This window comes from Neomonachus schauinslandi, chromosome 6 (genome assembly GCF_002201575.2).
Source record: "Neomonachus schauinslandi chromosome 6, ASM220157v2, whole genome shotgun sequence".
Classification (NCBI taxonomy): Eukaryota; Metazoa; Chordata; class Mammalia; order Carnivora; family Phocidae; genus Neomonachus; species Neomonachus schauinslandi.
Window position 1 is genome coordinate 132,087,443 of NC_058408.1, and position 12,278 is coordinate 132,099,720.

The window sequence follows — 12,278 nt, forward strand, 5'->3', positions numbered from 1 at the left end:
CGTGCAGTGTCCCGGGCTCCACTGACCATCTCTCTCCTCTGTGGCCACTCTTGTTTTTCAGCTTTATTGAGATATTATTCACATATAATGTATGTGAGTTTAAGACGTACCTGATGGTTTGATGCATGTGTATACTGCAAAATGATTACCGCCATAAGGTTAGTTCACACCTCTGTCCCCTCACTTAATTATGATATTTTGCGTGCAGTGATATCTTTAAAAATCTACTGTCTTAACAACTGTCAAGTATATATTACAGTGTTGTTGATTATAGTCACTATGCTGTATGTACATTAGATCCACAGAAGTTACTCATTTAATAGCTGGAAATGTGTACCCTTTGACTCCCATCTCCCCACCTCCTAACCCCTGGCAACCACCATCTACTCCCTGTTTCTGTAACTTGGCTTAGCTGCTCTTTTTTTTTTTTTTTTTAAGATTTTATTTATTCATTTGAGACACAGAGATATATATATAGAGAGAGAGAGCATGAGCAGTGGGAGAAGCAGAGGCAGAGGGAGAAGCAGGCTCCCTGCTGAGCCAGGAGCCTGATGCGGGGCTTGATCCCAGGACTCTGGGATCATGACCCGAGCTGAAGGCAGACGCTTAACCATCTGAGCCACCCAGGCGCCCCTAGCTGCTCTTAATTCATATAAATATCCGGAGTTGGGATACCAGCTAGAGTGTGCATGCTCAAGACTGTGTCAACACATGCTCTGGGGGAACATCCCCAGACACATAAAAAAGTGACCAGAAGTTATCATTTCTCCATTATGGAGCCAGATCACCTCGTAGTCCTCGTGACGGGCTGTAGGATCATGTTCACAGTGGCATGGGTAGAAAATATATGGACACTCTAAATGCAGGAGGGATTCCCATTTGTAAGTTATGTATGTGGATTATAAACCATTATTAGAAAACAGAAAAAGTTGCTGGAAGAAACGGTGATAGAGAAATGAATTATAGATAGAACCCATACGTGTAACCATTTTAATATCACTTGATAATTTGATGTTGAAGTTATCAGAGTACTCATTACTCATTTCCCTAAGGAAACCTGATGTGTGTGTGTGTGTGTGTGTGTGTGTGTGTGTGTGGTCATCTGTGAAACATTTTAAGAGTACATGGGCTGATGTTGGGCATTTTGAACATTTGCTTCCTCAAAACATGGGATTGAATATTCTTAATTATGACTTCTTGTCCAAACACATAAACAGTGTTTAGAACGTGTCTCAATCATAGTGAAATTGTGTGTATATGTATATATAGTATGTATGTATAAATAAATAAATATATATATAAATATATATTTAATATATAAACATATAAACTACACAGATATAAACTATTTAGCAATTGTACCTTTGCCACTCTTAGTACGGGAAGCAATAAGTGAGGTCTGTCCAAAATTAACTAATAACTGATGCATTATCTAAACAAGCCTAGAATTTTCCTTAAATGCTGAAAAGAAGCAAAGCATACTTGCTCCCTGTCTCTTCTAACCATTCAACCTCAAAGGTTTGCCACTGTCTTCAAGGGTGAAAAACCCGGCTGAGCACATCTCATCTCATCTAATTCTGATCCCAATCACAGTCAGAGCCTGACAATAATGGCTGATTACTCCCCCACCTCACCCCTGCCTCCCACCACCTCCAGCTACCCCACAGCTTCCTGCTCCCATCTGTTTCTCTATTTTTAAGGTGAATATTTGGGAACAGGCTGATTGGCTGACTATTCTGATAGGAAGAGACTGACATATCCGCTCAGTCCCATGAAGGCAGAGGAGGGGGGTGAATAGAAGTGTGCATCATTCTAAGACAACCTTGACCTCCATGATCCCATATTGATAAGGTCCTCCAGACAATGCCCAAAGGAGTTAATTAATATTCTGTTAGCATAGAAGCTTCAACACTTGGTAATGCTCCCTTTGTCAAAAAGAGAATGATTTTTTTTTCTTTCCTTTTTTACTCTTAAGGGAATGTAAGCAGGCTAAGGAGGCTGCATTAGGACAGAAGCAGGAAAGAGAAATGTCTGAGACAATCAGCAGAAGTGGATCTTTCATACCTGAACAAACACGTAATCATCCTGGACGATCAAAGAGTCTGGGTCAATGTAGCCCGGGAAAGGTTTATTTCTGTTGGCCTCTGTGCAGTTCTGCATTCGGCAAGTTAGGTACTGTGAATCTGAAAAAAAAAAAAAAATGGGTACAGGGTATGTATACACACAGAGTATTGGACTCGGAGTGGACATTTTCCATTTCCCTTGCTATCTCCAATTCTTTAAACAAACCTCACATTCTTTAACTGCATTATTGATCCAATTATTATTGTTAAAAGCAGTATTATTATTATTTTACTCACTTTCTAGCAACACCATCACTACTACACCCCAGTGCCTCCACCAAATCTTGCCAGCCTGGAATACTAAATTCTCATTAATTAATTCTCCCCTCCCAAACCTAAATGAAACATTTTTAAAAACTGCCATTAATACTAGTGATTTTGTTGGGTATTTTTTGTTTTGTTTTGTTCTCCACACTTTGACCTTTGACCAACAGGCAGGGAAACATGGTCATACACGCAATCACCAGTCATCTCATGCAAGAAGTGCACTGTTATAAACAGGAAGATTCTATATCAAGAAAAAGGCTTTTCTTCTCCTAAGAATTAGAAGGGAAACAGAATAGAGAGGGGATTCCTGAGTCCAAAGCTCTGCTCTCATTTTACAGAAAAGTAAACTAATCCCACCTGAGACTTCTGCTACAGCAGAAGACCCTCTTCTGCCTCTCACAGCAGATGGGAAACCTATCAGTGATAATAACTTTTACATGGATTTGATATTTTTTGCTGGAAGTACACTGTACCAGAGAGGTTGTCTTGGTTTTTAGACTACAACTATCCTGCCCTGTCTACTGATCCGATGTCGCTTCCTTACTTAAAACTCCTTTTGCCTCATTGTATTTAAAATAAATTCAAACCCTCTAGGACCCACCACTCCAATTTCCCCACATGCTAATCTCTTTTTCTCTCTGTGATTCTTCTCATTTGGTCTCCTTTATGTTCGGAAATGTGGCCAAACTTTCTACCCATGTAAGAGACTTTTCATTTGTATTCCCTCTGCCTGAAATGCTTCTCTCCAGGTTGTTCACAAAGAAAGTTCTAGATTTCAGCGCAGTATTACTTCGGAGAGTCTTCCATGATTACTACTGATCACACGCCATTTTGTCAATTCCCTTCATGGAATTTATCACAATATAAAATACCTGTTCCTTATTTATTTCTGTCCTTCTCCATTAGAATATAATCTCCTTGAAGACAGTGACTGCCTTTTCTGGTTGTTCACTAACGTACCCCAGGTTCTAATACTGTTCCAGGCACATATTGGGAAATAAGTAAATACTCACTGGAATGTGCTTCTTGATTGAATATATATTTTGAATGTAAAATAAAGTTTTGCTTTTTTATTTTGATGCTGAATGAGAGTGTAAGTTTGCTTTTAGGACATCAGGGATATACACAGAAATCCACTCTTTCAAATGAAAAAGAAATCAGGAGATGAAGACTTACATGAAATGGGGGGGGGGGAGTACGCAATACTATTGGGTTGGATACAAGGATTCACTAATGACTTCCTGAAGGGAATTTCCAGGATCATCTTTACTTAAGGAACTTGGGTAAACCTGTATTCGAGAGGGAGGACCACTAGGGGGCAGCATGCACGTTGGTTCCATCTGACCAACGACTGATGTAATTGCTGATAAGCTCTTAGGAGACTGTGGAGGAGACCTTTATCTACAATATTCCTTCGTCCTACTGCCATCTGTGTGGATGGGGTGGCTCTGAAGTACTTTAAGCCATCTAGTCCCGGCGAAACCATCTCCAGAAATAAACTAAAGAAGAGCCACTACTCACTCTTAATTATCTCCTTTTGCAAACATTCTTAGTTTTAGTTATCATAGTTTTGTTTTCAGGCATAACTCAAGATCTTTCTCCTTGAAGAAAATTTCTGTGACTCAGTCCTTCCCCACCACTACAGCACACAAAAATCTTTCCCTCACAATTTCACACTCCACCAGAACCTTCTACAACTTTTAATCAACTTCTGTTTTCCTAAAGGTAGCCTGGGGTCACAGAAACAATGGACACTGGCAAGCTAGGAGACCGGGCTTGAGTTCTGGTTTGATCACTTACTAGCTGCATAGTTCAAAAGAAATCGTTTCATCCTCCTCAGTCTTGCCACCCACATCCATTAAATGGGGATGCCAACGTCAACGCTCTTGCAGTTTGGCTCTAATTAATGTATATGCTACATGTTTTTCTAAACTCAAATGTGTACAGATCTCAGTTGTCATCAATAATGGTAATATTCCTATTTTCCCTTTTGCTACCTTCCACAGTGATGAGATCAGTTTGGGGTTACATAGGAGGTCCTTTAAAAGGGTAGTTAAACTGAATTTGAGCACTCCAGTTATGTTTCTCTATCAGTTATGTTCCCTTGGTGACCTGCCAATACCCATTCTTCCCAGCCTCTTTAATGGAAAAGCCAATACTGGATCTGTAGGCTTGTCCTTCCTCCTGTGTGACTGGTAAGTGCTCATATGCAAGGATTAATCCTTCTGGGTCTATGCCCATTCAAGGTCTTCCTACTCCCCTTGCCACTGGTTGGTTCAGGAAAGGGCATTAAGACCCTGTCATAGTAAATGAGAAGAGAGGGAGGTCTTTTAAGGGGCTGCAGGGGAGGGACCAGGAGCGGTAGCAGAAGACCCTCTTCTGCCTCTCTAGAACACTGTGTCCAATGGGATGCTTGGGACTGCGTTAGCCTTCTTTTTACACAGAGGAGACAGTTTTACAGTTAAGCTTATATAATGAGTATGCAAAGAGATGGAAAGGACCTATTTCCAGATGACGCTGAGTTACTGATTGTACTGAGCCCAGAGTTGTTCTTTTCTCTGTGCTTCTTATGTGAGATAATGAATAAAAACAATGATTAACCAAACTGAATCAAAAGTTCTTGATTAAGAGGTCTTGGTCTTCAAATTACAAATACAACTTCCAATCAGAATTTCTTGGGACTGCCACCTAATGAGGAGTTCTTGATAAATACACAGTGCTTGTTTTATGTGTAATGGAGTCTAAGAGTTTCTTAAGACTTTAACCTCCTTTTCAAAGGTTCCTGAACAAGCACAAGATAGAAAATATAAAGATACAATTTTCATATTTATAACTCAACTATTTGGAAATTCTGAATCTAAGGGATTTGGGAAGAAAATAAAAGTACAGGGAAACTAACATTTGTTGACCATCTATGTACCAGGTACTCTGAAGCATGTTCACCTTTATTTCATACATTTAATCTTCACAGTATGACAAAGTATAATATATCAACTGATTTTTTAGATAAAGAGAATGAAGCTCAAATAGATCACGATTTATAGAAATGGCATTATGGGTTTCAAACTTGGTTGGCTCCAAGGCTTTTATTTCTCTATGCTGTGTGAAAAATGCCTGTGAACTGGGGGCCAATTTTTGTTAAGTATATTTTGGCTTTGAGCTAAATATCAATGCATATACCTAGATACAAAAAAAAAAAAAAAGACCAGTAAATTTATATTTTTGTGGGGTAATTTGGCAATATGAATCAAGATCCTTGAAAATGAGATCTTTTAACCTTACGTTCATTTCTGAGAATTCTACCCAAGGAAATAATTAATGATCTATGCAAAGATTTAGCTATTTCAATATTCATCAGTGTTGTTTATAATAGAAAGAGAAAAGAATGGCTAAAAATGGGGGAATAATTTTTGAAAACTTCAGAACATGTACAGTTTGTGATTAAAACCATGCTTCTAAAGAGTATATGAGTATGTACAGAAGTGCTTAATACTTTTCATATAATAAAAACAGGTTACCAATTAATAATATTGTATCAATGTTAATTTCTTAGTTTTGAAAAACAGACCTTGGTTGTTCAAGATGCTAACATTAGGAGAAGCTAGGTAAAGCTGTACTGCTGTCTTGGTAACTTTTCTGTTTACCTAAAATTATTCTAAAATAAAAGTTTTTTAAAAGTAGGTTACCAAAATACATGTGCATCAACCAGATTCTGGGCAAGTTGTATATATAGATACCTACATATGTATGTTTGCACTGGAAAAATGAATAAAAGATATATAGGAGATGTCAAGAGTAACATACAGGCAGTGATGTGAGAGAGGGAGACTACTCTGTATGCAAATCCTCCAGTTAGCATCTCTCAGCCCAGGGGTGGAGGGGGTGTGGTCCATGGTAGGCTTGTGAGATCTGTCTCTCAAGACTTACGAGAACCATCTCTAATTCCTCTGCTTTTCGATCTTACTCCACATGACACATACTGAGGTGGAGCACTATGAGCAATACATGCCATGAGCCTGTCCTTGGGCTAAGAAATACAGAATCTTCAACTGGGTGACACAAGGAAAGCCCCAGGTAGAGGTCTTAAAACCATTTCTTGCTTAGAGTGGCTCAAAGTGAAATTTGCAAGCTGAAGGGGAAATGAACAGTTTTGAGCTGCCTGCCCCTGGTAAAGTGCTCCTGGTTTGTTCTCTTTCTCCATCTAATGGAAACAGAAAGAAATTGGCTGCACTTCATAATGAGGGACCAATCACTCTTATTCCCCTTGGGGCTTGCTGTAATAACATTAAGTATGATGAACTCTTTCCATATTCAATTCTAGTGAGTGTATGATGCGATTCCATAGGAAGTATCTTGTAATTTGGCATTAATTAACATCAATTAATGCATGCAACTGCTAGACTTTAGAATTAATTTCATTACTTTCCCCATACAGATGTTTTCCTTGCCATAGATAATTAGGGCCCTGTGAGCTCTTTGCAGGCACCCTCACTCTTTGCAACAGTTGCTGCTTAGCATCACGCAGTTCCCACCCCTGCGAAATCTGTGATCTAGAGAAAGGCCGCCTTTCAAGGGCCAGGCTTTGAGCAGAGGGACAGGGCTTTAAATGCAGGTTCAAGGCCTGCTAACTTGGTAAACCTAAGCAGTGGCTGCACCTCTCTCAACGCCGATCTGTAAAACGGGAACGGGTGCGAGGCATCTTTCCAGCGGCCGTGATGAGGGAAGAGCTCAGTCATGAAAGGCAAAGAGTCCGGTGCCGGGCTAGTCTGTGCTCCAGGAACAGGAGCTGGGGCTGCTACTGAGTGATCTCTCTTTATTCACCAGTACTGCCTACTGTCTCACGGAACTGACTGTAAAGTACTCCAGATACTTCTACCTGACACAGTAGCTTTCTTCATGTTCAATGTGTGGTTTGGGTTAAAGACTTGTTTTCTTTAAGTAATTTTTTTAATGACACCGTGAAAAATATTCTCCTTGCATAACTAATAGAGAATGGTGTGAGGCAGTGGTCAGTGGGCAGACCTGGCAAATAACTCGGGCTATGGGGAGGACATGGGAGGCACGCGGGAGCCCAGCACACGGGGCCAGCCGGCCTGCGGCCACATTGCTCTGCAGGTGCGCCCTTCTGCTGGGGGTGATGTTCTAGGTCCTAGGTCTATCTGCACCATGCTGTGTGACTCAGAGAAGGTCACTTACCGAGCGAGCTAGGCTTCAGATTTCTCCTCTATGTAATGAGGGTTATTAGAACTTTACAATTCAAAAAGGATGTTAAGAATCAGACTATCACTTTAACATCCGACAGGTCTTTACTATACGCATTGAAACCTGTCCGCTTCCCACCCCTGCACTAACAAATAAACCTCTGTCATGTTGGTAAATCTGTATCATCAGGGCTTCTGCAATTTCTAAACAGCACGCTCATTCCTGGCTGACATCCTATGTTCATTCAGATGGTTCCTCTGGTTTGAACTGCCCTTCCCTTGCCTGCCTCCCCATCCAAATACATCCTGGGCTTTTTTCTATGGAGTTTTTCCTGAGGCTCAGGCTGACCTCTCCCCAGAATCTCTCCAAAGATGGCAGCAGCGGCATTAACCTCCAGAACAACCAGAGCAACCCTCTCCTCCGGGCTAGGAACCATGCTAAATGAATTGCATGCTTTTTCTCTTTTAAACTTTATAAAAAAAAATTCCAGAAAGTGGTAGTTTTTACAGATGAAGAACTCCAGACTTAGGGATGAGATTTGTATAAGCTCAAATGCTAGTAAATGAAATGCATCACAGATCTCTAGGACTCTACCACTGATTTTATCATTCAACAAATATTTATTTGGCACCAAATCCTTTCATATACCTTAATATTATAAATGTTTCATTTTAAACAAAACCATAAACTCTGTAGGCAGTCACAAACACTTTGAAACTCTCCCCATCCCCCACTTATTTTCAACTTTAAGACAGGGCAGTTTTTAAAGCCCATATATCTGCATATATATCTTATGTTCTTTATGTTGTTCTATTATTTTAGAACCTTCATATTAAATGTTCCCACCCAACACACACCCAACACACACACACACACGTCAACATGCTTGTGCTCACGTACACTTCATTACCATCAGGGTTCTGGAACCCTCTGCGGCATGTACCAGTTAGAAATTGACATCTGCAAAGCTGAGACTCCAGCTGTGGCCCCTGAAAAGACTAAGTTTAATACATTTCCGTGAAAATTATAAACTTAGGTCAAATGTTCTCCCTCAATATAATGACATTGTGGCATTGCGTTCTTCTATGAAATCTCTTGATTTTGGTCCAGGATAACTTTCTAAATGTTGTCTTTTATGGCTAGCCTTCTGACATTTAGGAGGCCATGATTACTACAGGAAAAGTCCTGAGATCATAAATTTTTTTGCCAAGCACAAGACTAGAAATTAGGGACATGAAAGAGGCCCTAAGGACATAATAATTTAATACTAATACAAAACATCACTTGCCAACTACAGTGCAGTGTGGTGAGTGTACCTTAGGAAGGATCAGGTGTGTCCCACCCCACAGGTGAGGGACACACAAATTTATACACCCTTCCACAGATGGTCTACTTTGTGCCAGGACTTCTCCTTGACTGCAGCTATTTTACTTTGCATCACACACAACTGTGGACCTGTTATGCCTCCCTGGCCTACAGTACTTTGGGGGACAGAGACCACTTTACTATTCACTCTAGTGCACAGAGGGAACAATGACCTGTGTGGGGGTAGGGCGGGGATACCTGTGGAAGGCTTTGTGGAGGAGCTGAGAAAAGTCTGGAAGGCTGCTTGGAACGGTAATAGGGTGAGTGATAAGGATGACTCCAGAAAGAAGGAACACTGGTGAGAGCACAGAGGCATGAGGGGGAGGGTATGAGATGTGTCTGAGGAATGCTCCCTGTCTGTTCTGTGGGAAAACCACACTGGAAATCCAGTTTAATTGAGAAAAGACACAAAGTTATCTAGAAGGTCACACCGAAGCACATTTGTTCAAACAACTTTCCAAATGGTAGGAAAGCCAGAAGGAATAAAAGCAGGAATAAAAGTCGGAAGGAGAAAGAGAGGAGGGGGGGAGAAATGAAAGCAGTTTGGTGCATGGGGGAAAAGCACACAGAATTTTTTCCAGGGTTTTTGGGGAAGGGGTGTACAATGTCTGCTTAGATGTGTTCACATGATATGTGATTAATTTCAGGACAAAGAGTCAGTTCAAGGGATTGCCTCTGAGGCATGTGGGTATGGTCAATCCACTATTTCTTCACTTACTAACTTTCTATTTTTATCACCCTCAATACCAAATATCATACTTGGAACATGGCCAATGTTCAACCAAGACCAATAGGGTACAATTTCTGCCTTTCATGGTGGAATGAACAAAGATGACACATTGGCCTGTCCTGTCTGTATCGCTGGCCTTCCTGCTATCCCCTGGCCCCTGCCAAGCATGGCCATACTCCATATCATTTGCATGCGCTGTTCCATCTGTCTGGAATGCTATTCCACCAGGCTGTCTCCCTTACCTCCATAAAGACTTGGCTCAAACATCCAATGCCACCTCATCAGAGGTTCCTTCCTTGACCTCCCCTCCCCCTCAATCACTATTCCCCTTGCTCTGCTTTGTTTTACTTCCTGGAACTTAGCACCACTTGGCATTATACACACGTTTAGAACGTCTCCCCTAACTATAAGGGAAACTGTGAGAGCAGGGCCTTTGCAGCATTCCCTCCTATCTCCCATCCATGTCTACGACAGCATGCAGCACAGCATACAGGTCCAACAGTATCTGCTGAATGAATGAATGACAGAGCTTCAAATTCTAGCCCTGAGGCAATGGCCAAAACATTTAATCACTAAAAGCCTTGTTTTCCTCAAAGTTAAAATGAGAAAAATAATAACAGAGCCTACTTATAAGAATCGGTATAAGTAATGCAGCTGAAAAGTACCTAGTACTGCAGAGCACCAGGCGAATGAGAGGAATATAATGCATAGTACTAGCATCACTGCGCTCGGGAACATACAGGACCCAGGAAGGGAATGGGGAGGGGCCAAAACCATTAGGACACTTTTTTTTTTTTTTTTTTGGGAAGCAGGAGTAAGAAGCATTAGGAATTTTCCAGACACTTAGAAATTGCCATCCATGTTATATGGACTAGTGCTGCTATGTCCTGGGGGATCCTGAAAACCCAGGAGAGATGCAGACCTCTGTCATTGAGTGAGGGCCGGGGGAAAACGGGCTTCTCCTGCACACTCTGTCCTCTCTTCCTGAGCATGAGAAGTAAGGGCACAGACCTCCTCCCGGCCTGCTGGGCACACAACATGCAAGGGAAGTAGCACAGAAGCGTACAAAGAGCCCACTCTGAAAGCTGCCCAGCGGGGCCCACTCCTGCATGTTCCTGTCAGGTTTTCACGGCTGTGTGGGGAGGCCTGTGTTACCGTGTTGCATGCTTTTCTGGTTGGTTTTCAGGGCTGTCTTTAAGGCTACTAAATCAGAAAGGCCAAGCTGAAATCACTAGGGGTTGAAATCAAGCGGCTTTTGCAATATGAACAATGGGGTCAGAAGGAGGCAGCCAGGAGAAAAAGCCAAGTGCAAGGTGCCCCGGCGCACCCTCGTCCCTGATGCCTGCTGTGGGCACAGGCAAGAGGGGAGAGGTGCTTGTTCAGCATGCTGGGGACTAGGAGGGGGCCATCGGAGCCTGCAGCCTCCCCGAACTGGAAACTTCTAGCCTCTTCCCAGGTCCCACCCCAGAAACTGTTCCTAAACTGACTGAAAAGAAGGTAAATGAAGGTTATGAAATGTGGGGTCAAATAATGCCAGTTGGTGGGCCAGAGCTGGGACCTTCACTGGAGTGGGAGTGGCCAGTTTGACTTTTTTTTTTTTTTTGTACAGAAATGCCAAAGTGTTCGTCTTCTCCGGAACATCAAAGAGATTTGCTATCTTTTAAAGGTGCACTGATGAGGAAATACAAATAGCCAAGAAAAATAAATAAAAATACCTCATTCGCGATTAAATAAATGAGAATGAAAACAATAAGGATATAGCTCTTTGCTCATCAGATGGGTTATGTTTAAAAAATCTTTGATAACGTCTCGGGCTATTGAAGGCTTACAAACACAAGCATCCTAGCATCATCATACTGACAGTGTGCAATGATACAACCATCTCAGAGGACAATGTAACAAGGATACAATGTGTATCATTTGTATATCAATGTGCACACTCTCAGACCCGGAATTTGCCTTCAATAATTTCTCTCCCCAGCAGTGCTTACTGCCTGCACAAGTCCGAATGCTTACTAACCAAATCAGTAATGTGTGTGTGTGTCTGTGTGTGATGTATTAGCACTATATGAAAGAGCCAAACCCCTACAGGTCTATTAATGAGAGAAGGGCTAACGAGCACAGTTGACTGCACAAAGTGGGTTTGTCTGTGTTTTTTTTTTTTTTTTTTTTTTTGTAGTCACCGGTCACAAAGTGGCTACATTTACATGTATTGATATGGAAAAACTGTAACTTGCTATTGTGTTCCCCAATAGTGAATTTGGCATAATGGTTTTACAACACGAACATTTGTGAATGTGTATGTATGTGTACTCACATATATATTCACCTGTGTAAGCCCAAACAATTTCTGTAAAAATGCAGAAGAAATATAAAAAAAAACAAAAAACATAGTACCTCTGGGGAATGGGAATGAAGGTCAAGAAGTAGATTTTACTTTTCACTTGATGCACCTGAGTTCGGCTTATCCTTTTTATTGTCATTGTTGCTACTCTTGTTGTTATAAAAGTAATCTTTTTCTATAGGAAGAACTGAGAGCGCTCCATAGGTCACCTACTGAGGCCTGATGAGAACTGAGGTCTCCATCCCAG

At 41.4% G+C, this 12,278-nt stretch overlaps 1 protein-coding gene across 4 annotated transcripts in view; it reads right to left on the reverse strand.

Annotated features, from left to right (window-relative positions):
- The window catches only part of SORCS1 (sortilin related VPS10 domain containing receptor 1), a 510,277-nt gene that overhangs the window by 122,770 nt on the left and 375,229 nt on the right, over nucleotides 1–12,278 (reverse strand). For all 4 annotated transcript variants that reach the window (XM_021699529.1, XM_021699531.1, XM_021699532.1 and 1 more), the window contains exon 7: nucleotides 2,065–2,183. In XM_021699529.1, coding sequence (XP_021555204.1) covers nucleotides 2,065–2,183 — 119 coding nt within the window. The remainder of the gene's footprint in view (nucleotides 1–2,064; nucleotides 2,184–12,278) is intronic.